The sequence below is a fragment of the Phyllostomus discolor genome, chromosome 3, assembly GCF_004126475.2.
Source record: "Phyllostomus discolor isolate MPI-MPIP mPhyDis1 chromosome 3, mPhyDis1.pri.v3, whole genome shotgun sequence".
NCBI classification, from domain to species: domain Eukaryota; kingdom Metazoa; phylum Chordata; class Mammalia; order Chiroptera; family Phyllostomidae; genus Phyllostomus; species Phyllostomus discolor.
In genome coordinates, this window is record NC_040905.2 from 150,936,639 (window position 1) to 150,964,448 (window position 27,810).

Consider the following 27,810-nt stretch of genomic DNA (forward strand, 5'->3'; position numbering starts at 1 on the left):
TTTCAAGGTTGCATATGAAATTTTTCATTTACTTCAATAAACAATGTTTACTGAAGGATACAAAAATGATAACAGCCTGGCCTTAAAAATTTCAAAAACTATTTGGAAAGACACTGGCATTCATCATTCTGATAAAGGATAAAATTTAAGTGCTGTAAGTCTGGGAAAAAAAGAAATAGCAATTAATTCTAAGCTATGAGTTTCACTGAAGAGATTTCGGTTTAAATCTTGAAAAATAATCACTATTGTTTGGAAAGTAAATTTTACCATTTACAAAGGAATTTTATAGCCATGACCTCTTTCTGATCATCTCAAAAACATGTGAGATAAGTAGAGCCAATAATTGTATTCCCAGAAGAGGAAATGAGACTCTGAAAAGTTAAGTAACACACAGAGGTAAGTATTTACTGGTTTAAACTGGGATTCAAACCAGGATTTTGTGCCCCTCCTACTATTATGCAAGCCATACAGGAGAGGAAGAGTTACCCAGGTATACATAGTGGGGCAAAAGTAGGTTTACAGTTGTGAATGCGTGAAACAGTTTATTCTTGTATTATTATTTCTTACTTATTGTATTATTTTCCATACAAACAACTGTAAACCTACTTTTGTCCCATCCTGTTTATGGAAAATAAACATAGAACTAGAGTCAAGAAAACACTGAGTTAAGCAAGAAATGTAAAATGTTGAAAAACAATATAAACTGATATTTACTTTCAAAACAAAATTCTTCAAAGGAGAAAATATTTTTGATGTACTAACAACTAATGATTTAAAATAGTATTTCAAAAATACACAAGATAAAACTTATGCATATTCTTAAAACTTTCCAGTTTACTGGGCTTCACTTATGATGGTGAAGTTTCCTAAACATGAGTTTAAGTCATCTCTGATTTACCTATCCTTCTGTGACCCCTTTCCTTCTTGTGAGTTCAACACCCTTCATTTATTTATTTTTAATTTATTTTATTTTTTTTAAAGGTATGGGAGAAAATTTATTTCACTTTATGAGACTTTACTTTCACAATAATATATACTCTTGGCACAGGAAGACCTTTTTAAAGTTTCATAAATTACCTTAAGGTAAATATTTAGGTTGATTTTATGAAGCTTTCAGACATTAAGTTTGAGAAAATTAATGGTTACCAGGATTTGCATACATTATTACAATCAAAAGCAAAATAAACCAAAGAACAACACTTTCTTAATACCCCTAAAAACATAAGAAATTGCCATTTTTGGTCAAACATTTATACCTATACTGTATTCACGTTGATCTCTGATTTTATACTGATTTTTTTTTCTAAAAATAGGTGACAAATAATATTTTGTGTTAACTCCCCTGTCTTACTAGCACAAAATCACTGGTTTTACTTTGGCTATATTTTTATCTTTCAGAGTAGGATGTGCTTATTAAGCCAGTTATACTCCAGTAGCTTTGTGAATGAAAAAAATTTTAAGAGAATTAACAATAAATAATGGAGCCATTATTTCACTGACGCTCATCCAATTTCAGGAAAATCACTTCCAAAAAGCAGCAATTCTGCCTGATAAACTCATATCTAAACAGAAACTGAAAGAAAAGTGAAATTATGGGAAATCTAGGATAATTTACTAGACATCGTGTGCTTTTAATAGTTTAACACTAGTAATACTTAATAATCAAGAGTAAAATAATAGGCTAACATTTTAAATGTGTACTTTAAGTATAAAGTATATAAACAATTATATAAGCTTATGGAGGAGCTGACCAAGATACATAAATTATGGGATGTTATAAGTGTCCATCTGAATTTTCTATATAGTTTTTTGTTTACAGAATATTTATTAAGGTTGTTTAATGTACAATTTCTCATTTGTCACATTGAAAGTCCTTTATTGTAAAGACTATCCTTTTGTGTGATGACGAACAACAGCCACTATCAGTGATTATTCTGGACCTCCACGCTGGATAAATTCCATTTCTTCTTGAGACATAGATTTCCTTCTATATTTCTGAGGTAATGTTTTTATTATTTCTGCAGTGTCTGGTGGACCCTGATGCATCAGCCAATCTGGCGATTTACTTCCCTTAAAATGCTGTGAAATTGAAGAAGAGTGAGACGGTAGTCCTGCTGATCTCAGAACTTGTGATACATTGGGTTTAGGATGGTCTCTTCTGTTAGGGAACCTTATTAATGGAGTATGTGGCCTGACTACCTGAACGACCCTGCTAGCAGACGCCATCTTACTGCCTACGATGACCCCCAAGAAGAGGTAGCTTCAACACCCTTCATTTAATTCACTGTCATTTACTGATTAGTTATACTGTCCTAGAACATGAATATTTCCTAATACAATATAAAGAATCTCAGTGAATCTTAATCACCTTTTTCCCTAGTATGTTATATTCACCTACTATTGGACCTATGTCTTTATAGGGCTTACTCTTGACCTTAAGTAGAAGTATATGAAAAAGTTTTTACCAGGCTATGGTAGACAACCTCTGTATATTTCAAGACAAAAAAAACCTCTTGTCCCCTCTCAATGCAAATCGTGTTGAAGACCTGGACAATGTGACAAAAAATACAGTGTTCAAAAATACATGAACTCTGGCTGAAACTTTTTTACCTCTTTCCAATCATTTGATCTCCAAATTTTATTCTCCACTTAGTAAAAAATACTACAAACAAATAAGGAATATCACTTTTTACAACCTTTTCAGTTCCAATGGTCTTCAGTCACTGCCCAAAACATTATACTTGTCATAAAAACACTTAAAAGTATTTTATCATGTTAGATTTCAGGGTGATGTAAGGTAGACTGCATATTTTTAAATGTATTTTGTGCAAATAATCATGCCTTTTTAAAAATCCTGACTTTGACAGTGGTAGTGAAATGAGGTGTAGAGGATGGGGGCAGGAGGAGGAAGGGTGTCACAGAATATTCCTCACAAACCACAGTTTTGCCGGTGGGAGAGGTGGATGATAGAATTAAGATACTTTGCATGTCTATGGAGAACTGGTAGCTAGCTAATAGCTAACAGTGTTAGTAACTGTGTTACTGCCTCAGTGTTACAGGGTGTAGCCAAGAGGGGGAACCCCAAATGGGCATTGAAATGGGGTCCAGAACTCAAGGTGTCCAGGAGATTTTAAGATGTCTGCACCCCTTCCCCCACACGTATGAGTTGGGGGAAGGGGCACACAGAGCAAGAACAAGCAGGGCAGCTTTGCAGCTAATCCATGGCATGGTCATTTAACATACCTATAGCCTTTGGCTGGTTGCTTAGATATGCTAAATAGCTATGGCCATGCTCTAGGCCGGAGGATGAAAAGGGATCTCCTCCCACGGATGTGACTGAAGGTCCCCCGAGTTACAGTGCCTGTGTGGGAGCTTGGAGAAGACTGGCTCCATGATATGGGGTCACACCTGCCCAGACCCACGACGGCGACCAGAAAAGCCGGAAAAGACAACAGATTGAGAGCAAGTGTGGCCAAGTGTAGGAGGAATCAGAAATGGGGCTGCAGAGGAAGATTGGCACGGGGATTTAAACCCAGACATGGCAGCCATTGAGGGGAGAAGCACATGGTTTTGGCTGAGTGGGGACTCCCGTGGCCCTGGGAGAGAGGACCATGTGCCTTTGCCAGAGTGGGGACCCCCGCAGCTTTAGGAAGGGGAACCACCACCCGGTTTTAACAGAGATCCCAGCAACACAGCTGAGGGTGCCAGGAACCCAGGGAGGTCTCCCAGTCAAGACGGAGTACTGACTGGAAATAACCAGAGGAATGCCTGAGCCATGGACTTCTATTTCCTTTACTGAGATACGGACTGGGCAAAGGGGGAAGGAAAGACTGTGTCTGTTTGTCGGTGTTTTAAGGGACTTTAAGATTTTTGATGAAGACAGTAGGTCACTACTTTAAGTTTGTATAGCATTAAATAAACATTTCCTTCCCTTTTCACAAATCTCTGACATTGAGAGACGTCTTTCCTATAGATGGTGGACATAACGGACCTGGGGGCTTCTTTCAGTAATAGTATATTGTCCCAAGGCTCCCCCTTCTTGTGCTCTGTAACATCAGGGCAAAAGGTATATATGTGACTTTCAGACTGTATCCTGACTCCTGAGGTAGCCAGTGGAGACCCCTGCATCACTGAGTCATGCTTGCCCTGATGAAATACGGTGGCCAAGACAAGGTAGAACATTACAGGGAAATTGGCAAATGTAGCTCACTGGGGGAAGAGCTACATGGGACATCATGTAGGAAGCCCTGGGTCAGCATTTAAAACTAAGGGCAGGCAGCCGTGAGGGAGCTGCCATGTGGTTTGGAGAGAGCCATGTTGCCAGTAGTGAAGAAGGAGAGCCATGATGTAGCAGTTAGGCAATTTGTAGTGCAGCTGGTCTGCAGTGAGAAGGGAGAAGTAAGCAAGCCCCTGTGTAGTTTATAGTCAGGATCCTGTCATAGGGCCTGGTGAAGTAAGGAAGGAAACACACTGCTGCTCTGATCATGCCCGCTTGAGCCGACCCAGAAGCCATCAAGGACCCTGCCTTGCAAGACTCTGGCCTGTTGCCTCACAGACTCAGACTCGATGTAAACTCTTAGGACTTGGGCCCCAGCTGGTGTAGCTCAGTGGACTGAGCACAAGCCTGTGAACCAAAGGGCCACTAGTTCAATTCTCAGTCAGGGCACATTCCTGGGTTGCAGGCCAGGTCCCCGGTATGGAGCACTTGAGGGGCAACCACACATTGATGTTTCTGTCCCTCTCTTCTCCCTGCCTTCCCTTCTCTCTAAAAATAAATAAATAAAATCTTTAAATAAATAAATAAACTCTTGGGACTTGGGACATACTCTCTCTGGACTTGTACCTTTCCTAGACTTCATCATGGTCCAGTGTAACATGGCATATGCTTCCCTGGACTATTACATGGAGGATGATAAGAACATACCCCCAATCCTGAAGGAGAGAGTTGCTGTGAGACTGTGTGCACAGCCAGCATAAGTACAAATAAGGATAAGGAGAAATTTGGTAGCTTTTGGCTTATACCCTTTTGGGGAGCAAGGGAAGTGCTAGGTCTTGTAGAAGAACAGGGCTCTGAGCCTCAGTACCCCCAAGGTTGGAATATTGTAAATAAAAACCTGTTTCCTCTAGCATTATTTGCTGGGTCACACACCAAGACGCTATGTGAATGGGCCCCTATCTGCTTGATTATAGTAGTATAAAAATAATAAAAAGTGGTGTGGTCTATTGGAAATTTAATTTTGAGTCCAGTTTGGGTATCACTTCCACCTGTGGTTGCTTTACCTGGTAAAATATTTAAACTATTCTACCTTTAGTTTTTTCATCTGTGAAATGGAAACAGTAACATTCATCAAGCAGGTTATAAGTATTACATATAATAATATACTACAATTTACAGCAGACGTACATTCTACAATTTATCATCATCATCACCATTATCATCTCTATTATTCTTCCTAACAGTTATTTAATGAAATTACTTGAGCTGAAATATAATTACTTGTATTAAATATTGTTGAACTAGCTATTAAATCAACTTTGTAGCTTTGATTAAAATATAACATTTGGTAACATTTTTTGTTACCAAAAAAAGTAACAAATAAACATCTTAAATTTAGGATTGCAATTTTGGATATTGGCAACATATTTTTTTCTTTTCATTAAAATCCATTTAAGTCTGGGCACAACTCATGAAAATGTTATATATCAATGGAAAAATGTGTGTTATATTTAAAGTATGTTAACTCCCTAATGTAAATCAATGTTTAATCATAAGACGTGGCCAAATTTATTTGCATTTATGTTTAAAATGGAGGACAACTAACAAAACAGAGAAGCTACTTCCAAAGACTTTGAAGAGGAAAGTCCGTAGAACGCATTAAAGTGCTATTCAAGGCACACTCTCAAAAACTGTTGTTCAACTGATTTTAAATCTCCAAAAATAGAAAGGAAAACTTGAATATATATTTTGAGAATGGGAGTCCAGAGATTTGTTAAAGGCATTGTTCTGCATGCTGTAAATCAATTTAAGTCCATACTTTTCCTCCAGTACTGGAAATGTTTTAAATTTAACAAAAAGAGAGCTCCTTCCAAATCAAACAAAACATGTGATTTGTGAAGTGTGCGTGGTATATGCTTTTCTATGGGTACCTAGACCGGACAGTTTAAACCCCAATAACCTCCTTTTGACTTAACTCATAAAGACCCCCATCTCCTAATTCAGTCACATCCTGAGACATTAGGAATCAGGACTTTGACATAAGAGTGTGGGGGCACACGATTCATTCCATAACAGTGTTTAATGTTAATATATTATTTTAAAATCATGTACTTATAGGTTTCATTTCTACTATGCACAAATACTGTTTTCATGTTGTTACAATCCTTAAACCCACTCTGAATAAGTTTTATATAGATTGTGGGGGCATAAAAGTAATTTTCCTCCCACCTTCTAAGTGCTTCTAGCTGGGCTAATAATCAAATTAACAGACACAGCTTTACAGGAGAAAATCAAATTTTAATATGCATGCATGGGGACTTCACGTAAGCATGAAAATTGCAAAGACAGTGAGGCAAAATGAGGTATATATGTCATTTTGGACAAAGGAGAAAGGAGGGAAGAAGCCTCGGATTTCGAAGGGGAAAAAGGCAATTCACAGGTAACTGAGATAGCAGCAAAGAAATTCTTGCTGGGCAACTCAGAAACAACGGGACAGAGGGGAAGTTAGTAATGGGATCTGTTTCCATAGATCCCTCCTGTCTACCAGACTTAATTCACATGTGCTAAAGTGAATGGGCTACCAGGTGATTATGTTAAGGTTCCCTTCCTAAAGCAGCATTTTCTATCTGAAGGTCTTTAAGAAGAAAAAGTAGAGGTAAAAGAAAAACAAAGACAAACAAACAAACAAAACAACCCTATTCCTGAGTTTGTTGGGCTTAAAATGGTTTCAGGTCAAGGGTGGCACCTTCTGGGGAGATCCCCACAATATACATCCACTTAAAACAGGTAACTCGACTGAAAGGGGTTAAATCATGGGTCATACAATTAGCATTCAGTTAATATAAAAAGTGTCAAATTAGTATGTTAATTTGAAATATAGTCCAATGAAAATAATTCCTGTCGGCTTTTTAGGATTTAAATGAATTTCTGAATCTACTGCAATAATAGTCATTTATGGCAGCGGGAATGAAATCGTGAATTTCTTTAGAGTTTCTACCCCAAAGCAGTAAGTAGTAGGCTAGTATTACATATCCATAAAGATAAAAATTATATAAAACCTGGCAAACAAAAATATCGCCTTGAAACAAAGAAGACAAGCTAGAATAAAGTGTATGACATTTTAGCTGGCAGTGTATACATTATTTCAATTACTCATGCTACCTTAAAAGAAATTAATGTGAGCATTTGTTCTCTATTATTTTGTTAACCTGATAATGGTCACTCAGTAATGATGGAATGACAGCCTTTGTTACAGGACCAGGTGGCAAGTGTTAGAAGCAGAAGAAATCCTATCATCTGCTGTAAATCACTACATTTCCTACAAGTCAGTTCACAGATGTGGGGAATGTTAAGTAGCCAGATTTATATTTCAGTTTACATATTTGTACAATTTCAGCTTTATCTAAGTATTATGTAGCCAAATAACAGTCAGTTATAAGAAAAATCTATTTAAAGAACATTTTCTTTGTAATAATTTAAAAAACTGCTCAACCAACTTGAACTGGTTGAATTTAACTTGGTAACAATGTATTTATACACATCAATGTAAATTAAGTATAAAATTATAAATACAAATATTAAGATTTCTGAAAAACATTTTACTATTAATGATAGGCATGATCTAAAGTAACTACAGGGTTTTATTTACATGGATGTTTTTTATTAAAACAGGGGTAACTATACTAAATCATATGGGTACAAATTTTCATCCAAAATGAGATGAGTCATTATATTTTCAAGTTTAAAATTATAATTATAAACATATTTAGCTGAAGCTAAAGCTGTCTCATATTTTTTAATTTAAATACTGTAAATTCATATGCTTGCTAAAGTGTAACAGAGTCTCATATGTCCAATTTTAAAGTGAAACTGTTGTTATAACTAATTAACATATACTACAAATTTTTATGATTTCTATTGCTGTCATTCTCATTTCATCTTTGAAAATATTTTTAATCTATGTCAACAGAAACACAAGTATTTCCCCATTTATTTCACTAACATTGATTTTTTTACCTCATTTTGGCAAGCCAATAATTTTGAATTATGAATTTAAATTAAGGATTCACACAAGGTTTAAGTTCATGCACCCTCATTTTAAAATACAATCCTTTATGTTAAAATTCAGATTTAACTTGCTCAGCTCAATATCTTAAAGATTAGACTACCTTCTGTAATGTCTGCTCCAACATTTCTTTCCCATTCTTCTCTGGAGTACTCTTCTTGACCCCATCATCTTCACCACAGCTGAAGAGTTGTTCTGGTGGAGAATAAATAATGTATTTTGGTACCTCCTATACTGCTAAAATGCTGCCCTTTCATTTTGAGGAAAGGGGTTCTATGGTTTCCCAATGGTAAATAATCTAGTCTATTTTATTGTCAAGTATTTGGCCAATAAATAAATGTTGACTTTTTTAAGATTTTCGGTCACATAATTATGTATCTTCATAGAGTCACATTTTTTTTTGCAGTGTAAGATCTTCAAAGGTACAACAGATCTGCAGGTTAACAATGCTGTACTTTTATTCCTATTTTCAATCTTTTGTAGACTATGCCCCCTTTGCCTTAAAAGCAGAGTTCATTGCTTTTTTTTTTTAATCCACACAGGTCACTACTAGTTTTGTTCTCTGGATCTTCCTCCCTGCCAGGAGGATCAGAGTGATGCTGAACAAAGCAAACAGTAACAGAATTAGGGTGGACTGAAACTGTAACATTCCCTATCACACCCCCCGCTTTTTTTCATGTAAAAGATCATGAATTGGGCAGAGTAAACCATAAAACTCACATTTCCAGAAAAACAGTGACTTTATAACAAATAAAGACTCTCATAATGAATAAAATTATTTCTAGAAATCATTCCGATACTCACCAGGAATTTGACTTTGAAAGCTTCTCAACCAAGCAAAAATATACAAGCAACATATTAACTTTTAAAAAATCATAAAACTTCAGTTGAAATACATTAAAACCTATAAATAATATTTTTGTTATCAGATAAATTACTGTGACAAATTTAACTACTCTTTTCTTATGGAATTATTTTTGGGATATATTATTTCTCAAAGAATAAAAAGGGGGCAAAAAGAGAATATATAAATCTAAAAGTACACATATCTGTGTTAGAGTGAAATGTTTTTGCTTCAAAGTATGCTTGGCTGCTGTAGGTCAGTGTAAAACTTTGATTTATCAACAAAGGAAAAAAACAATATTATTCTCTGTAGAGTAGAAATCCTCTTGGTATAAACAGTGACTAACAAGTTTGTTAGAGTGAATTAGGCATTTCTTTTGTCTTCAAAACATGACATATCCAATTAAAACTTCTGTACTCATGAAATAAATAGAACACTATCCTAAGGATAATAAAAGCCAGAATAGGTAGAATTTGCCACCTGGGGAATATGTACCTTTACCTTGATAATAATATATTGGTTCCCAAGTTTCATTTCTAGTCCCTTAACACAGTGGTGCTGAATTCATTTACAGTACCCTTTCAACAATATAAAAATAATATGCAAATACAATTCATCTGTTCTAATCATTTAAATATCTGCTATAGTTCTAGGTGTGATATTTACTCTCAAAAATATGAAGAACATAAGAATGCAGAGAGCTAACAATAACTAAATAACTCCATTAAAATAAAGGCTGAAGACTGATTTAAAAATAAATTTGGCTGCTGCTTTGTGCTCCTGGGGTATGTACAAGGCCCACTGGTGGTCTGGTTGACCATGCTTACTTGTGGTTGTGTGCTAAAAAGTTTATTTCTCACAGTTGTGGATTTTATAAAGAATGATCAAGTAGATAGGTCCAGGCATGATGAAAAGAAAGAAATCAACTCTCTGCCCTTGATTCTTTTCCCTGTCAAGCATTTTGGGATTTGGAAAATGAACAAAGAAGTGTAGTTAGAAATACACACTTCTATTTTTTTCTATGATGGAAGTCACCTTACTGGAGATTTATTTATTTTTATTTATTTTATTTTTATTTTAGAGAGAGGAAAAAGGAGGGAGAAAGAGAGGGAGAGAAACATCAATGTGAGAGAGAAACATTGACTCGGTTGCCTTCTGGAAGTGCTCCAACTGGGGACGGAGTCCACAACCTTAGCCTGTGCTCTGACTTGGAATCAAACCGTGTGATCTTTAGGTTTGCAGGACGACATCCAACTGAGCTGCACTGGCTATGGCTGAAGATTTATTTTTAAAATTTTATTATATTAGCTTTCCTTTCATTTTCATTACTATAAAAGTTCATTCTGACTTATATTCCTTCTCAGAGTTTCATCTCTCTCTACTATTTTTTCTTAACTTTTAACTTTGCTTATTCATAGTTTAAATTTATTTTATTCTAGCTTCTATGGTTTTCCTTTTCTCTTAACTATTTTGGATTACATTAAAAATTAATCTAAACTGATCAAGATAGTGGTAAATGTGGTACTGACATCCTCCCACATCAAAATTACCACTAAGCTACAGAACAACTATCACTCAGAACTGCCTGAAATCTGTCTGAACACAAGTCCTATAATTAAGGAGATAAAGAAGAAATGACATCAAGACTAGTAGGAGGGGAAAAGACTCAGAATGTGCTGGTCCCTCACCCACATGTGGTGGTTAAAAATCAGGAGAGATATCTCAGCTGCAGAGGTTCCCCTGAGGAGCTAGGGGTCACAGCCCCATTAGAAGCCCCCCAGTCCAGGGTTCCAGTGCCAGGAAAAGAAGTTCCTATAACTTCTGGCTGTGAAAACCAGCAGAGATTATAGCTGAGTGGAAGGAAGAATTACTGAAGTCCAGGCATTCCTCTTAAAGGACTCCCACACAGAATTACGGGGTCTCACTTGCTCTGAACTCCAGTGTGGGACAGAAGCTTGAAAGGCACCAGGGACATATTGTGAGGAACTGAGTTGTCCGGCTTTGGGGCATCAATTGGAGGGGTGGCTTCCTGCTAGACAGAAGTGCTGGCAGAGGCCACTGTTCCTTTGCTGAGCCCTCCCCATAGAGTTGGACAAGGGGCACTACATCTGAGTCGCCATCAACCAGGCTCACACTGTTTGCCCCACCCTAATGATAACCTGAGATTTCCACCCATCCCCCCCCCCCCCCCCCCCAAGCACACACAACTTTTGGGCCCACCTAGGCGGTTTCCAGTGGCTTTTACATATAAATAGCCTACCTTGGCTCATGCTGTGGACTTTCCTGAAATTTCTGAAAGGTTCACAAGCTCCAAACAAGTAGTATTTGGCCTTGTCATATCCCATACCTCTTTCTAAGTGGCCCCAGGCCTGGCAGTAGTGGCAGCCAGCCTCAGTTCACAGCTTCGCCTTTTCTGGGTATCTCCAAGCCTAGCACAAACAGCAACCATCTGCAGGTAGCTCTGTAGCTCATGCTGGGTAGCCCCAGGCAGGGCACAGGAGGCAGCTGACCTTTATCTGCACCTCCTACAAGGCCTCAGGGCCAGTGCACCCAGTGATCAGCTTCAGACCACACCACAGCACTATCCAAACACCTCCATGAGTGACACACTCAAGGGGCAAAATCACTGGGCACCAGAGCCCCAGTGAAGCGAGTCCTGCTCTGTCAGGTTGGCCTCAGCACAGCAGCTCTTCCTCCACTGCGGTTGAGCCCGTCCTCACAGCCCAACAGACTGGGGGTAAATCCCTCCCACTGACATGCCAACAGCCTTGATTTCTTTAGGAAGGGGCTGGTTATCCTAGAAACCAACCATGTGATTAGAGTTTTGGAATTTTCAGCCACATCCAGGGAAAGGGAAGGGGGCTAAAAATTTAGTTCAGTCACCAATGGCCAACAATTTAATCTAGCATGTAATGAAGCCTCCATAAATACTCCTAAATGATTGACTTTGGAGGGCTTCTGTGTTGGTGAATACAAGATGCTGGGAGAGAGCATGGATACTCTCCACCTGGCTGCCCAACTCCGCCCCTCCTACTGGTCTGGATGAATATTTCTTCTTTAACTCCTTGGTTGTCGAACTTCCATACAGTTCAATTTCCTGGCAGTTCTGGTTATTTTTTGTTTTTAAATTTGTTGTCTTTCTTTTGGTTGTGTGAGGAGGTAAAGGGTATCTATCTACCTATACCTCCATCCTGGCCAGAAGTTTAACATTTTTATTTGTGTTTCTAGTTTCATGTATATTTCAAATCATAAAAATTAATTTCTTTTTGTTTCAATTGATTTCAATATTACCTTATGCTCCTAATATTAATTCTTTTGATTCTTTAAATACTATATCTTAATTTTTTTAAGAATTTTTATTTTTATTTATATTCAGAGAGAGAGGAAGGGAAGGAGAGAAACATCAATGTGTGGTTGCCTCTTGTGTGCCCCCAAGTGGGGACTTGGCCTGCAACCCAGGCACGAGACCTGACTGGGAATCAAACTGCTGACACTTTGGTTCGGTGCCTGCGCTCAATCCACTAAGCTATATTAGCCAGGGCACTATTTCTTAATCTTAAAAGTCCAGTGTTTAATTTTCTATTTCACTAGTTAATATTTATAGATATATATATTTTTAGAGCAACTCAAAGAAAGCATGACCTTAAGCATAAAAGCAGCAACCAAAACATTACACACATTTTATATTAGAATACATTTTATATGTGTGACATATATAGAATACTTTGAGGGCATTAAAGAAAAAGTGAATAAAGGTGTAGGACAACAGAGTATGCCACCCCAAACTATGCCTCTCTGGCATAAGAATTAATTTCAGCAGATGATTTTTAGAAACAGCAGACAAAGGAGAAGCTTGGAAAACACAGAAATTCACCTTCTGTAAGGGTAATTTACATTTATGAAGTAAATCCCCATTTGTAAGGGTATCTCCAGCTCATACCAGGAAGTGGATACCTAAAACACCAGAAACTCATCAATGAAGAAGGTGCTGATTTAACATCACATAATAAACCTTACTCTTTATAAGCCTATTTTTTCCTAGTCAACTTCCCACTAGCTTTCTTTCCTCATCCCTTCATTTTTTGTTTCATCTGAAGATGGAATTTAATTCCCAATTCTAAGCCACTACCTTGGGTTATTTATTACCCCAAGTGAGTATCTCCCATATATGAGGTCTATCCAGAAGGTATCCAGCCATGTAATACGAAAAATGGGAGAGAGGTGGGGAGCACTGGGGAGGTGGGCTGGAATGGGAGTAAAAGACAGAAAACTGTACTGGAACAACAATTAAAATTAAAAAAATTAAAATAAAGAAAGAAGAAAAAGGAAGGAAGGAAAGGAGGAAAGGAGGGAGGGAGGGAGGGAAAAGAAGGAGCTGACAGTAACCAGAGGGGAGGGGAGGGGAGGGGAGGGGAGGGGATAATGGGAAAAACAGGAAGGGTCATCAAGGAACATGTACAAAGGACATGTGGGCAAAGCCAAAGTGAGTAGGATGGAGGGTGGGAGGTGGGGATGGGTGGGGCAGGGTGGGAGTGGTGGAGGAAAAGTGCAGACAACTGTACTTGAACAACAAGGAAAAAAAAGTGTGTCTAAATATTACACATTTTTAATGTAAAAAAATAAAATAAGTTTCTAAAAAAAGAAGCATTTTTGCTCTAGAAAAATAGAGGCATTTATTGAAGAAAATACAAGATACAAGCAACACTGTAGTTAGGAAAATGACACCTCAGTCCTCTTCAAAGGAGGCACCTTGTGACCTCACAGAGTTCTCCCAATTGCCATCATCAGCCCCATTATATTTTCCTGAATCTTATAGATGGTCTGAAATCTCTTCCTTTTCAATGGTGATTTTAGTTTTGGGAAAAGCCAGAAGTCTCAGGGCACCAAATCTGGGCTGTAGAGGGGTTGGGTCATCTTGGTGATTTGATGTTTTGCCAAAAACTCTGCACAAGACATGATGCATGAGTGAATGCATGGTTATGGTGAAGCTGCCAGTCACCAGCTGTCCATAGCTGTGGCCTTCTGAATCATCCAATTAGTTTTTGTGGAAGAATGTTCAATTTAACACAAAATTTGATGTAGATTCGTTGCTCTACTCACTAATTTTGAATGTAATGGCCACACAGTACATATGCTCACTCAATAGTGTATACCACACTCACTGACAAGTACAGTGAAGTCGTCATTGTTTATGCATGGGCATTCCAGTCCATTCTCCTTGACGGCCAAGTTACATCAATGTTGCACAAACCATTCTCATTACATTAATAATAGCTGGACTTTTCTCGGATAGACCTCGTGTATCTATATGCCATATATATGCTAATATACTTGTTTTTTTTTTAATCTTGTGAATTTTCCTTTTGCTACAGGGGAGCCAGTTACAAATTTAGAAGAGTAGAGGGAAAATTATTTTTTCCTCCTCCACAAGGACTTCAAATAGGAGATCATATTCTAATCTAGTCATTAAAGCCTTTTCCAGAAGATAAGGAAGTCTTTTCCAAAAGAACTGACAAGGAAAGAAAGGGAGTACTATGCATAATGGTTCAGAAGTGTTCAATGGTAAAGCACACATGGGGTTTATCTTGTTGATTCTTCCATCCCAAGATAGAAAAACAAGGCTAAAAATATGAAAGATAAGGCTAAAGAGTTAGGCAAGAGCTGTATTACAGTGCTTTATCCTCTATCTGTAGGAAGTCACTAAAAAAGAAAACAATATGAGATTGAGATGTCTACTCATTGACATCCAAGAAGAGGACCAGAAGGAATGGTCTTGTGCTAGATCAGATAGCAAGTATAAGTGGTGTGAAGCAAAACTGCATTCTGACCTTTCCTTCTTTATAAAATGTGTTGCATAGGTTTAGAAACTTATTTATTCTCTCTAAACTTGTAGGTACTTAAGTATACCCTCAATACATTAATGACTATATAATTAAATTATGGACATAAAGAATTACTTAAGATTAATTATTCAAAGAATTAAATAATATTTTGACCCTTTTATTTGTTTTTAAAGAATTTGGCTGTATCTTGCCCTGGCTGGTGTAGCTCAGTGGATTGAGCGCGGGCTGCGAACCAAAGTGTCGCAGGTTCAATTCCCAGTCAGGGTGCATGCCTGGGTTGCAGGCCATGACCCCCAGCAACCACACATTGCTGTTTCTCTCTCTCTCTCTTTCTCTCTCCCTTCCCTCTCTAAAAAAAATTAAATAAATAAAATAATAAAAAAAAGAATTTGGCTGTATTTGAAAAAACCTGAATGTCTCCTTTATTCATCTAGGAGTGAAAGTCTTAGATGAGATTTTCAAAGTTTTGAATATTTCAAGGCCTGATTTTTTTTATCATGTCTTTTTGGTATGCATCCACCTGTGATCTTTCTTTAATGGTAAGTAAACTTGAGCTGTTTGCCAGAAATTGTAAGCTCAATTTTTATGCTACTCAACTGCTATGAAAGTCCCAGTGGTTTATTTTCAGGTAATATTTATTAAGGGAAATCTGAAACACGCAATCCATTTTTTCTACCTTAGATACTTTATTCCTGGATTAAGCCAGACCATCTAGAAAGCCACATATTGTAACATATATAACTTCCACAGCATACTTTTTTTCATTGCTTTATACTTTTATATTACATTATGCTAGATTATTATTCAGCAAATGTTTACTCCCTCCTCCTCTGCCTTCATGGGACCAGTATAGATCCTGTTTCACTGATGTTGAGCTTGACCAAATGAGTTGCTTTGACCAAAGGAATGTGGGTATAAATGAGAATGTGCCCAAGATAAGCCTATAAATTAAGTCAGTTTCTGCTCTCCCCTTGCAAGTTTCCAACACTTTGTAAAGAACATGCCCTGGTAGTCATCGCCCTCTTCAGCCTTGCCTGAGACTGAGATATGTAGAGCACTATCAACTCAGTATGAAGTCTGAAGCTGAGATGTCCAAGTCAAGCAACAGAACTATAGCCTGAAGCACATCTTCCCTGGTTGATCTGCAGAAACAATAAGCAAGAAAACATTTCTGCTACCTTACCAACCCTCTTTTTCCTGGATCCAATCTTCCACTCTCTTTGAGTTTCAAAACTCTTCCAGCTCCATTTGATACCTAATGTGAGGCTTCCTCCTTTTCTGGTTTAAGGCCTTGCTTGTAAGTACTGGGTTAGTACTTAGGCCTACAACATTGCTGTTCAGCTTAGGTCTGATTCCTTTTGGACCTGAACTATGGTGTTCCATTGGAATTGTATTATTCAGCTTCTGGCTGATTCCTTTGGAATCAAGTTATTCCCACTGGAATAGTGCTTGTGTTTAGCCTGCAGGCTGTTTGGGCCTTTACTCTAGAGAAAAGTCCTCTGAAAAGCAGGACTCCAATTATCTAAACATTTTGAGGGTGCACCACCCCACCCAACACACAGGGCCCTCAACCAATTTTATGTTTTAAAAAGGTGGTCCATCCCATGTGAATTTATAACTAAATAGACCAATGTGACCAAAAGTAATTTAGAATAACAATCACCATTATGGGGAACTTCTGAAATCACCAAACTTACTTTTCTTAAAGTCAAATTGGACAATCATAGCTCTATAATTTACAAAACTCAATGGAATGCCTATTTTGACCAGTATTTTGAGGCTTCCTAATGCTACCTGGAGTCTAATATTAAATGTCAACAGGAGTCTAATATTGCTTCTTTGAAAAATAAAATTTTAAGATTAGCTGAGGTAAACTAATGATTAAAGAAAAACTAAAAAGGTTTTGAAGTCTCATGTTCCTCTCCTCCTGCACCACTGTTCCTCTCCCTCAGCTTCTTTCTATAAGGCTCCGCCTTCAGTCCCTTTAAAATGAAGCCCTTCTGAGGATGAAAAAGTTAAAGCCCCAATATCTTATATTCTCTGAAATAAGCTTGAACTGTGATCAATATGCAAAGATTTCCTCAAAGTAAATGAGGATCCCCACAGTTCTGCTGAGAAATTTAATATAGTCATTCAAACTTATTAACTTAGTTTCTCAGACTTATGTTAGCTAGTTCACAGGCTTGTCCATGAAGTCCAGGTTCAGCATTGGATGAAAACTGTTAATTCAAAAAACCCTGGAAGGTCTCTAGAATTACTACCCGGAGACTATCTCACTGACTTGTTATATGATCAGGCAAAAGAAATCACTAACCGCCATCATCAGGCAATTCCTAAGGCTTTTCCAAAGCCTGCTGAGTGGAATAAAATTCAGACTTGTTCACAAAAGTCTGATAAACCTGTTCATGAGTATTAAATTGACTTCAGATTGTTTTCCAAGAAAATTCTGGTCTTCTTTCAGATGTTGATTCCACTCAGGTAGCTTTTAACTGTATGTTTATTAACAGGCTGAACCAAGACTTTTTCTTTTATTGGGTTGGCCAAAAAGTTCATTTGTTTTTGTTTTTTATCTGTAAGATGATTTAGTAGGGCTTAGTTGTCTTTAACTTCATTCAAAACAATTTTGTTAGACTGTATTGTGACAGCTGTCATAACAGCATGCATTTTTTAAAGTTATTTTATTGTTGTTCAATTACAGTTGTCTGTATTTTCTTCCCAACCCTCCCCCAACCCCCTCCAAACCCACCTCTCTCCCTTGCTTCCACCCTCCCCCTTGGTTTTGTCCATGTGTCCTTTATAGTAGTTCCTGAAAACCCTTCTTCCCACTGTCCCCTTCCCTCTCCCTACTGGCTATTAGATTGTTCTTAATTTCAATGACTCTGGTTATATTTTGTTTGCTTTTTCCTTTTGTTGATTATGTTCCAGTTAAAGGTGAGATCATATGGTATTTGTCCCTCACAGCCTGGCTTATCTCACTTAGCATAATGCTCTCCAGTTCCATCCATGCTGTTGCAAAGGGTAGGAGCTCCTTCTTTCTCTCTGCTGTGTAGAATTCCATTGTGTAAATGTACCATAGTTTTTGATCCACTCATTTGCTGATAGGCACTTAGGCTGCTTCCAACACTTGGCTATTGAAAAAAAATTATCAAAATTGGTGAATTTTTGTGTAGCCATTTTAATATTGAAGATGGAAGAAAATACAACATTTTCAGCATATTATGCTTTACTTTTTAAGGAAAGGTAAAAATGCAACTGAAATGCAGAAAATAAGATTTGTGCACTGTGTGGAGAAGGTGTTGTGACTGACTGAATGTGTCAAAAGTGGTTTGTAAAGTTTTGTGCTGGAGATTTCTCACTGGACAATGCTCCACATTCAGGTAGGTCAGTTGAAGATGACAGCAATCAAATTGAGACATTAACTGAGAATAATCAATGTTATATCTCATGGGGGATAGCTGACATACTCAAAATATCCATATAAATAAAGTTATTAGTTAAAATGAAAAATGCGTGTTATGGAAAAAACCTAAATGGACTTTTTGGCCAACTCAATAGTTAAAAGGAACAGGATGAAATGGGAAACTATGTCCACTCTAAATTTATATTTGGCAAATCAGCTTGCTCACACTCTAGATAAGGCACTAAAAGAAAGACCACTCAAGTTCTTAATTTTCAACTCTGGCAAATGAAGGCAACTACACAAAATCAAAAGCTTCTTAGTTTCTGCTATTATTGCAATGAGCCAGGACACCAGGAAAGAGACTGTCACAAATTTAAGCACTTCAGACACCCTCAGCCTTCTTACCAGTCCTTCTAGTGTCCTAACTTCCAAAGACAGGACTCCAAGGAATACAGGGGTTTCCTCCCAATACTCCTCTTATTCAACTCGGAGAAACCTCTCTCCAGAGTGTGAATTCATCTGTCTCTATTGACACAGAAGCTACTCTCTCGGTGGTCAACCCTACTGCTATGAAGCAGTTCTTGCCTTAAAGTACTAAAGCAGTTCAAACAGTGGGGTTCTCTAATAAACTTCTAGTAAGTTTTTGTCTTTGAACCTATCTATTCCTTGAGATCCTCACTATTTTCTCCTTAGTTCCTCCACCCCTATTAATTTATTATTAGGCCAAGATTTGTTATAAAAGTATCATGTTAGATTTTTTTTCTTCCAAAAGAGGGAAATAATTCTAGAATTTGATAGTAGCATCAAATTATACAATTGGATGAATTAAATGACCCTTGGACAACTTTTATATTCTCTGACAGTACTATAGCTGAATCTGGGAGCACTGGTCATTGGCCCCTATTAGTTTGGCTGCCATCGCTCTTTATGGGCAAAATCTTCAACTGATAGTAGTAGCATCCACGGTGCACCTCTTATCAAGATTAGATACCTTAAAACCTTTTTCTAGAATCAATCAATACCCTACAAGTAAAGTAGCCCTCCAAAGTATAAAGCTTATAATTGAAAACCACAAAACTCAGGTTTCATTATCCCTTGCACTAGTTCCTGTTGTACTCCTCTTTTATCTGTGAGAAAACCCAAGGGCCAAGAGTGTAGGTTTATCCAGGTCCTCCAAGCGATAAACAACATTGATATCCTTTGGCATCCTATTGCTCCTAACCCTCATCCACTGCTAACATCCATCCCAAATGAAAGTAAATTCTTCATCGTGACTGAGGTAACACAGTGCATTGTTTAGTATCTCAATTGATAAAGCTAGCCAAAATCTATTGGCCTTCACTTGGGAAAAAAGACAATTCATCTGGACAGTAATACCTCAGAGTTCTACTGAGAGCCCTTCTTATTCCTCCCAAATCCCAAAGGCTGATCTAGATGACATGAAGTTCCGTAGGGGTTCTACTTTGTTTCAATATGTGAGTGACTTTTCTCTTTGCTCTTCTTTCCAAATCTCCTCACAGAAGCATCCACCTGCTAAAGCTTTTAGCCTTTAAGAGACATCAGGGGCCCTTGGAGAAAATGTAGTTTGTCCAAACCCAAGTTTGATATTTAGAGCATCTGATATCAGAACCAGGGCTGTACCTAGATCCAGATAGGCTTCATGGTGTCTTGAAGTTCCCCAAATTCCAAAACTAAGCACCAACTGCAAGGTTGTTGTTTTTTTTTGGCTTAGTTAGTTATTGCTGAAATTGAATCCCAAATCTCTCTCTTATGGCCAAACCTCTGCATGTTTTACTGAAGAACAACAACCCCAACCCAATTTTACAGAAATAAAAGGACAACACAGCCTTTAAAGCAAATGTACCTGCCCTTGGGCATCCCAAATACCAGGTTCCCATTTTCCTTTTCACATATGAAAAGGAAGGGAATGCCCTTGGGGTATTCATCCCAAAACATGGGGACAGCCATCAACCAAAGGCCATTACAGCCACCAACTGGACCCTGTGGCACCATGGAAATAAACCACCTAGCCTTAGAAATCATTATGGGGTCCCCTAACCATATTTCTACTCCATGTAGTAGAGGCTCTCCTGAATTCTCATCATACTCAACAATTTTTCAGTCACTTGCCTCATCTCCTATGAAGTCCTTTTGTTAACTGCTCTTCCCATAACTCTTTCATGTTTTTATAACCGTAACTCTGCTGCCCTTCTCACCTCTATCACCAACAATGCACTGCACAACTGCTTTACCCTGATGGGTCACCTCCTGACCACTAGTGGTGATCTATAGCAGGGGTGTCAACCTCATTTTCACCTGGGGCCACATCAGCCTTGAGATTGCCTTCAAAGGGCCAAATGTAATTTTAGGACCATATAAAGGTAACTACTCCTTAACAGTTAAGCAAGAGTTTGGTGCTGCTGCCAGGTAGAAACAAGGTGGAGGGCCAGATTCAGCCTGTGGGCCTTGTGTTTGCCACTTGTGATCTATAGGAAACTACTTTGAGTAACATCGACTTCTCATGGTTCACTGATAGTTCTTTTTTTGGTATATTTTATTGATGATGCTATTATAGTTTTCCCAATTTTCCCCCTTTATCCCTCTTCTGCCCTTCAACCCCTAACCCTCCAGTACTCCCCACCTCTTAGTTCTTATTTAATAAGTCACTGATAGTTCTTATTAAAAAGTGAACATGCAAATATTTTGCTGGGTATGCAATATCAACACACTTTGATGTAACCTAAGTTTGCAAAGGCAAGTTGCCTTTGGCTACTACAGCCCAGTTCTAAAAAGCCTTATTATAAATGCTCACACTTAATACTAATAAAAGACACATTTTTGGAGTAGTAGCTCATGATTTTGGAATGTTGTGGAAACAATGTAGCTTCCTTACTTCCAGCAGAAATAAAATGTAAAAATGGCCCATATGTTCAGGAATTACTGAATGCTATGTTTACTTGATGATTTAGCTCTTATTAAGATCCCAAGGTATTCTAAACTTGACTCTCTGGAAGCAAAGGGAAACCACCTTGCTGACACTTTCACAAGAAATGCTGCCTTTTAAAGGAACTGACAGCATATAAGCCTTTGTCATTGTCCAAAGGGGCATTTTCCCAAATGATAAATTAGAAAATCCAGCTATAGAAGCCCAAAAATTTGCCTCAGAGAAGGAAAAATAAGATTGGAAATCCAACAATTGTTGGTTTGATAAAAAGAGAAAGCTCTAGTTCAGGCCAAATAACCCAACCCCACCAAAGATTAAAATTCCCACTTCTAACTACTATATATAAAGTAAACCATTAGTCCACTCACAAAATGATAGCCTTCATGAATCAATATTGGTGGGGAAATATTAATAAGGCTGCAAAATACACTTACCTCACTTGTCCTGCTTGTCCAAAGTACAACCCATTGAAGCCTGTTCACACTGCTCCCAGACATTTTAGATTGCCTAATGGACCATTTGAGGGCTGGCAAATGGATTTCATATAGCTTCCCCTGTCTCATGAATATAAATGTGTTTTAGTCATGGTCTGTATGCTTCCTCAGAGGACTGAAGTTTTCCCTTGTACACAGGTTACTGCCTCTTCTGTGGCTAAAATCCCTTTGGAAAAGTTCATCTCTACCTGCAGATCCCCTCTTGAACTCTACAGTAATTGGAGAACCCATTTCATATATCAGGTGCTTCGACAAGTCTGTACTATTGGCCAGTTTTACAACACTTATACTCTCTTACCACTCTCAATCTGCAGGTTGAGTTAAAAGCACTAACAGTATTATTAAGACTCAGTTGCAAATTCTGTAGAGGCTCTCCAAATACCTTCACTAAAAGCATTGGTATTGGTCCTTGAAAATCTCAGATCCACCCCCTTTCCAATTCATAAACTCTTTACTTTTAAGATAATCACAGGGCACCCTATACACCTGGTCCTTGCCTCTTTTGATCTACAGCTGATGAAAAGAGATACAATTCAATATAATAAAAGTCTAATATCTTCTATCAAACCATGTTGTGGTTGGCAGAGCCATCTTTTCACCGAGCAATCCGGGAAGATGAAGATCTTAAGCAGTGCACTTTCCAACCTGGAGATTTCATCATCTACTAGAAAAGACACCTCCAGAAAGATCCTCTTCAGCCTTCCTGGAAAAGCCCCTATCAGTTACTGCTAACCAACCTTTGTAACCAAACTCCAGGGAATAGATGCCTAAATTCACGTGATACATCTAAAGAAAGCATCTAATCCTGACCAGACTCACACACCATCTGACGAACAGATGATAAAGATTTCCCTGATTTTGAAGTAGATGAATTCTGATGAGACAGTTTTCCCAAGATGTCCTAACCAGAACTGACAGTTGCCTGCCAAACCTTTCATGTTGACTCAGTGCTTCAGATGATCTCCAGTGCCTATGACCATGATAACATATGAACTTCAGATAAAGAGTCCCTGAGACTTTTCCTTTTATCCTTCCTTATTACTCAAACATGACCACAATAGGTTTCCAGTCTCTGCACTTCTCCTCCTATGATCTTGTTGTTTGTTTGTTCTGGGGTGAGGGTAGCTTTGAGGACACGTTTTTGCATTTGGACTCAGTACTCAGCACTTTTCCTCTCCAGGTCCTCCCTCTCTTCCCTCATCCAAAACCCAGGCCAACAAAAATGCAGGAGACTTTTGTTCAGGGCTCCTTTGGCAGTGTGATAACCCCTATGTCTGTGCTAATCCAACTGGATGGTCCTCAACTGGAGTGCAGTTCCCAGGGGGGAGGTTGAACAGGGGGAGTTCATGCTTGCTCCACTTTCGCCTCTTCCATATAGAATACGTGATTAAATGCTTGATAGTTACTTTCTTTTTGTCTATTACCTTAAATCAGCTACTTGGACACCTGGCAGCTCAGCTCTCTCCAGCTCAATTGAGCTCCTAGTAGAGATTATGTGGGATTATATTAAAGATTCACTACAATATGAGTTGCAATTTTCAGTAAAGAGAAATTTAGTGTGGGACGGGCTTAAGGTGGTCTAGAGAAGGTAGAAATGATTTGAGAGGTAAGGCAATGAGTTGTTTTTTAAATGTGCTTAACTTTTGATATCTTGTAGCCAGGGAAAAACAAGTAGTAGGAAATAAGAAATATACATCTGGTACATGGAAATATACATTTGATACTTTCTAGTCATATAGATTCGGAATTTTAATCTAGGTAAAACATGTTCAATCATAATAAAAGTAAGCTAGAGGCACCAGGTTTACCCTTCTACTTGTTATAACTAAAAACTAGACAAAATATATTATATAAAAATGGTTTTCAGACATTGGGCATAAGACAATACAAGGTAGTAATCCCCAAGAGAGGGAAAACTCATGAAATGTGCTCTAAAAGACTACAGACTAAACAATTTGAATCCCTGAGATCACCCTTTCCAGACCAGAAGAACAATCTCTATTAGATGGACTGATATGAACATTTAACAAAACACAGATTTAAAATCCAGTCTGGAAGAAAACAGGTAAAGTAAACAGAGAAACTAACAAAACCCTTAGTTTAATAAAATATGAGCTCAGAAAAGAGATACTGTATTTTGCAGAGTATAATGTGCACCCATGTTTTTGGCCCAGACTTTCAGGGAAAAAAATCTTTCATTTTAATTTTTTAATTCAATTTTTAATTTATTTATATTTAGAAACAAAACTGATTATCATATTCCAGGGTAATTTTTTTGCATACAGATATCGTTATTGCTTTCTAGAGTTACACTTTTAATACATAAGCATAAAGAAAAGAATTAAAAACATCTGTAGGTATACAGAACTAGTATTACCTGTGTATAATGAGAATATTTTTCTCTCAAAAATTTGGGTAAAAAGGTACACATTATACATAGCAAAAATTAATATCTCTTGAAGTACCAAATCATTTAACTAAAGTTCAACAAAAGTTCCTTTACTTATACATCTGTTTCTTTTTATTTGGTTGGTTCCAAATAAAAATATGTAAATGCCTTTTTTAAAAAAGAGCACATATTACGATTCGCGTTTTTCACAATTTCTCTATCTAGGCTTCTTTCTATATTAGTATGAAGATATTTTTTATAATTATTTAATACTGAAATTCTGATACTTAAGTGTTTGTGAATAAGTTTTTTCTTTGTTTTCTTCTTTTTATTTTTTCTTAGTGCTTAAATGTTTTTAAATATTTTTTCCAAAAACAACATACTATTTTTAGGAAGTAAACCAAGGTTAAAGTAATAAAGAACACCAACAGTTAAGAAAAAAATGAAAAGAAGTTCCATTCTTTTCATTTCCATTTTTGGAAGACTGGGAATATACAGGAAAGTAGGAGGTAAAACAGAAAAACCAATGTTTCAGAAACCAATGAAAGAGTAAGCTTGAAATATAATATAAATCAACAGTGTAAAATAAAGGGGTTCAAATATTGGCCTTGACAAATCACCAGTGACTTATGCAGGAACAATTGGAACAACAATTTTAACTGGGACAATAGCCAGATAAGTGGTACAGGAAAAATTTAATTATTAAGTATAAATTACTAAGTTAATTGTTAAGTATAAATTGACAACACCTTAACAATTAAGCTGTAACAAGGTTAAATTCTGTCTCCAATATTACTTACATTTTTTTAATAAGTATAAAACCATTACAAAAGTATGGATTCATGTCTTACAATAAATATAGTTATCTTGATTTTATTAAAGGAATAAATTTGCAATTGGAATGGATATATTCCTTCTTACCGAACACTTTTAGACTATTAGGCAGGCTGGTTGCAGAACTGCAGATCCCCAAGTTTCATTCTAACTCTAAAATTTTGATTTCAGAACAACTGATGAGAACTAAACAATTACACACATAAACGTATAACTGATATTGAGTACAGTAACTATATTATCTATAAAATTTTAAACAATAAATAATTAGTAAAACTTTATCAATGAATAATAAAACATTATGTTTCCTCCTTATAAAACATCTCACTTGAATTCTTAAAGATGACTGACTTTCAGGTGTCCTATTTAATCTCATGACAAGTGAAAATGTTAATGAGATATCAATGAGTAAAGAAGTAGAAAGAGGGGGAAAATGTAAGGTTTTTAGGAGAAACTAAAAATAAAACATCAAGAACTAGATAATTCAAAAATGCATATATTCAATATTTATTCTCACAAAAAAATTTACCTTCTTTCTTCTCTGCTATCCATGTATTCAATTCTTGTATTGTTGCTTTGTCAATAGATGCACGTACTTTAAGTTTATCCAATTCTTCCTGAAGATTCATCCTATGAAAATTAACATAATAAATAATTAAAGAAATAATGTCACAAAGACAGCAGATTTAAAAATATATGAATTATACAATAGTAAAATAAAAGCAAAAATACATTAACAGTAACAAATCCTAGAAATTAAAACTGAATTTTAATGAGGACTTGGAAATTAAAAATTTTAAATGAAGTTTAACTTTATCTAAATAAATATGTTAAATACTTAAAACACAGACTATATGATTTTTAAAAATCATGTATGAGTTACCCGACTACCTTCTAACATACAGGTATGCTACGTAAAACAATAATAAAAATGTTAACATATACCACTGAAAGCAAAGATAGCAAATCTCTAGATGCCAACACAAAGACTCCTTACTAGTAAAACAGAATTGAGATACTGCAGTGAGATACCTGGATCAAGTACTGCCCCTGAGGACCTAGTGAGGTCCTAAGCGAGGACCCAAGTTGGGATGAAAGTTCATGCCTAAGGTACTTTATGACTGAGATGGAAAACTCGGCTAACTTCAGAAACCTGAGAGACAAAATATCGCTGCATGAAAACCTGGATATCAGAGCTTATATGGTTCAAGTTCTATTAAAAGAGGCTTCCTGCCCCAGTCTGAGGACAGGATAGGGTCGACCATCTGAGATCAGAATCCTAACCATATATGGCTGGTTTCAAAATTAAACCATATATATTTGCAGAGACATAACAAATCAATAACAATGTATAAACTGGTTTATGGCCAGTGTACATTGGAACATTCAGGCAGACACAATCATCTAATTCAGAGAGGTTTCCACAAGCTGAAAGAAAAGGATAGGAGAAACCACCAGAAAAAAATACTCCTCAAAGAAGTCAAGTTTGAAGGTAAGAATAATATATATATATATTATTCTTTTTGAACATATATATGTATTCAAATATATATGTATTTAATATATATGTATTTAAAATATATATGTATTTAAATATATATAATTCTTTTTGAACATATATATATGTTCAAAGTCATGAATGACAGCTTACATATTACCACTCCTAAAAGAAAAGAATGAACAACAAGGAAACAGAGATAACAGAACAATTAAAAATGATTTTTATTAAAATTAACATTTTTTAAACATCAAAAAAGAGGTGACAAACATATATTAAAATGAACAGGGATTAATAAAACAAAAGAAGACATTTATATGGAACCATAAACGACCCCAAATAGCTGCTGCAATTTTGAGAAAGAAGAGTAAAGTAGGAGGGATCACAATACCTGACACTAAACTATACTACAAGGCCACTGTAATCAAAACAGCCTGGTACTGGCATAAAAACAGGCACATGGACCAATGGAACAGAACAGAGAGCCCAGAAATAAACCCAAGCCTCTACGGTCAATTAATATTTGACAAAGGAAACAGCAACATAAAATGGAATAAAAATAGCCTCTTCAACAAATGGTGTTGGGAGAACTGGACAGCTACGTGCAAAAAAATGAAACTCGAGCACCAACTTACACCATATACAAAAATAGATTCAAGGTGGATAAAAGACTTAAATATAAAGCGTGACACCATTAAAGTCCTAGAAGAGAACGTAGGTAGGAAACTCTCAGATACTTCACGCAGAAACTTTTTTACTGACTTGTCTCCTAGAGCAAGGGACATAAAGGAAAGAATAAACAAATGGGACCTCATCAAAATTAAAAGCTTTTGCACAGCTAAAGGAAACAGTATCAAAATAAAAAGAGAACCAACTGTATGGGAAAACATATTTGCCAATGATACCTCAGACAAGGGTTTAATCTCCAAAATATATAAAGAACTTACACGACTCCACTCTAAGAAAACAAGTAACCCAATTAAAAAATGGGCAAAGGACTTGAACAGACACTTCTCCAAGGAGGACATACAGAAAATCCAAAGACACATGAAATGATGCTCAATATCGCTAGCCATCAGAGAGATGCAGATTAAAACCACAATGAGATATCACTTCACACCAGTCAGAATGGCCATCATAAACAAAGCAACAAACAACAAGTGTTGGAGAGGTGGTGGAGAAAGGGGGTCCCTAGTGCACTGTTGGTGGGACTGCAGACTGGTACAACAACTATGGAAAGCAGTTTGGAACTTCCTCAGAAAACTAAAAATGGATCTGCCTT

The 27,810-nt window shown here is 36.9% G+C and overlaps 2 protein-coding genes across 2 annotated transcripts in view; both read right to left on the reverse strand.

Annotated features, from left to right (window-relative positions):
* The window catches only part of CNTLN (centlein), a 307,559-nt gene that overhangs the window by 97,060 nt on the left and 182,689 nt on the right, over positions 1–27,810 (reverse strand). The window contains 2 exon segments of the mRNA XM_036021559.1: positions 8,386–8,477; positions 25,560–25,660. Coding sequence (XP_035877452.1) covers positions 8,386–8,477; positions 25,560–25,660 — 193 coding nt within the window.
* Positions 1,814–8,238, reverse strand: LOC114504729 (28S ribosomal protein S36, mitochondrial-like). Its single transcript, XM_036020015.1, has 2 exons — positions 8,234–8,238; positions 1,814–2,260 (listed from the first exon to the last, which is right to left on the reverse strand). The coding sequence occupies exons 1-2, from the start codon at positions 8,236–8,238 to the stop codon at positions 1,930–1,932; spliced, it is 336 nt and encodes a 111-aa protein (XP_035875908.1). The 3' UTR covers positions 1,814–1,929.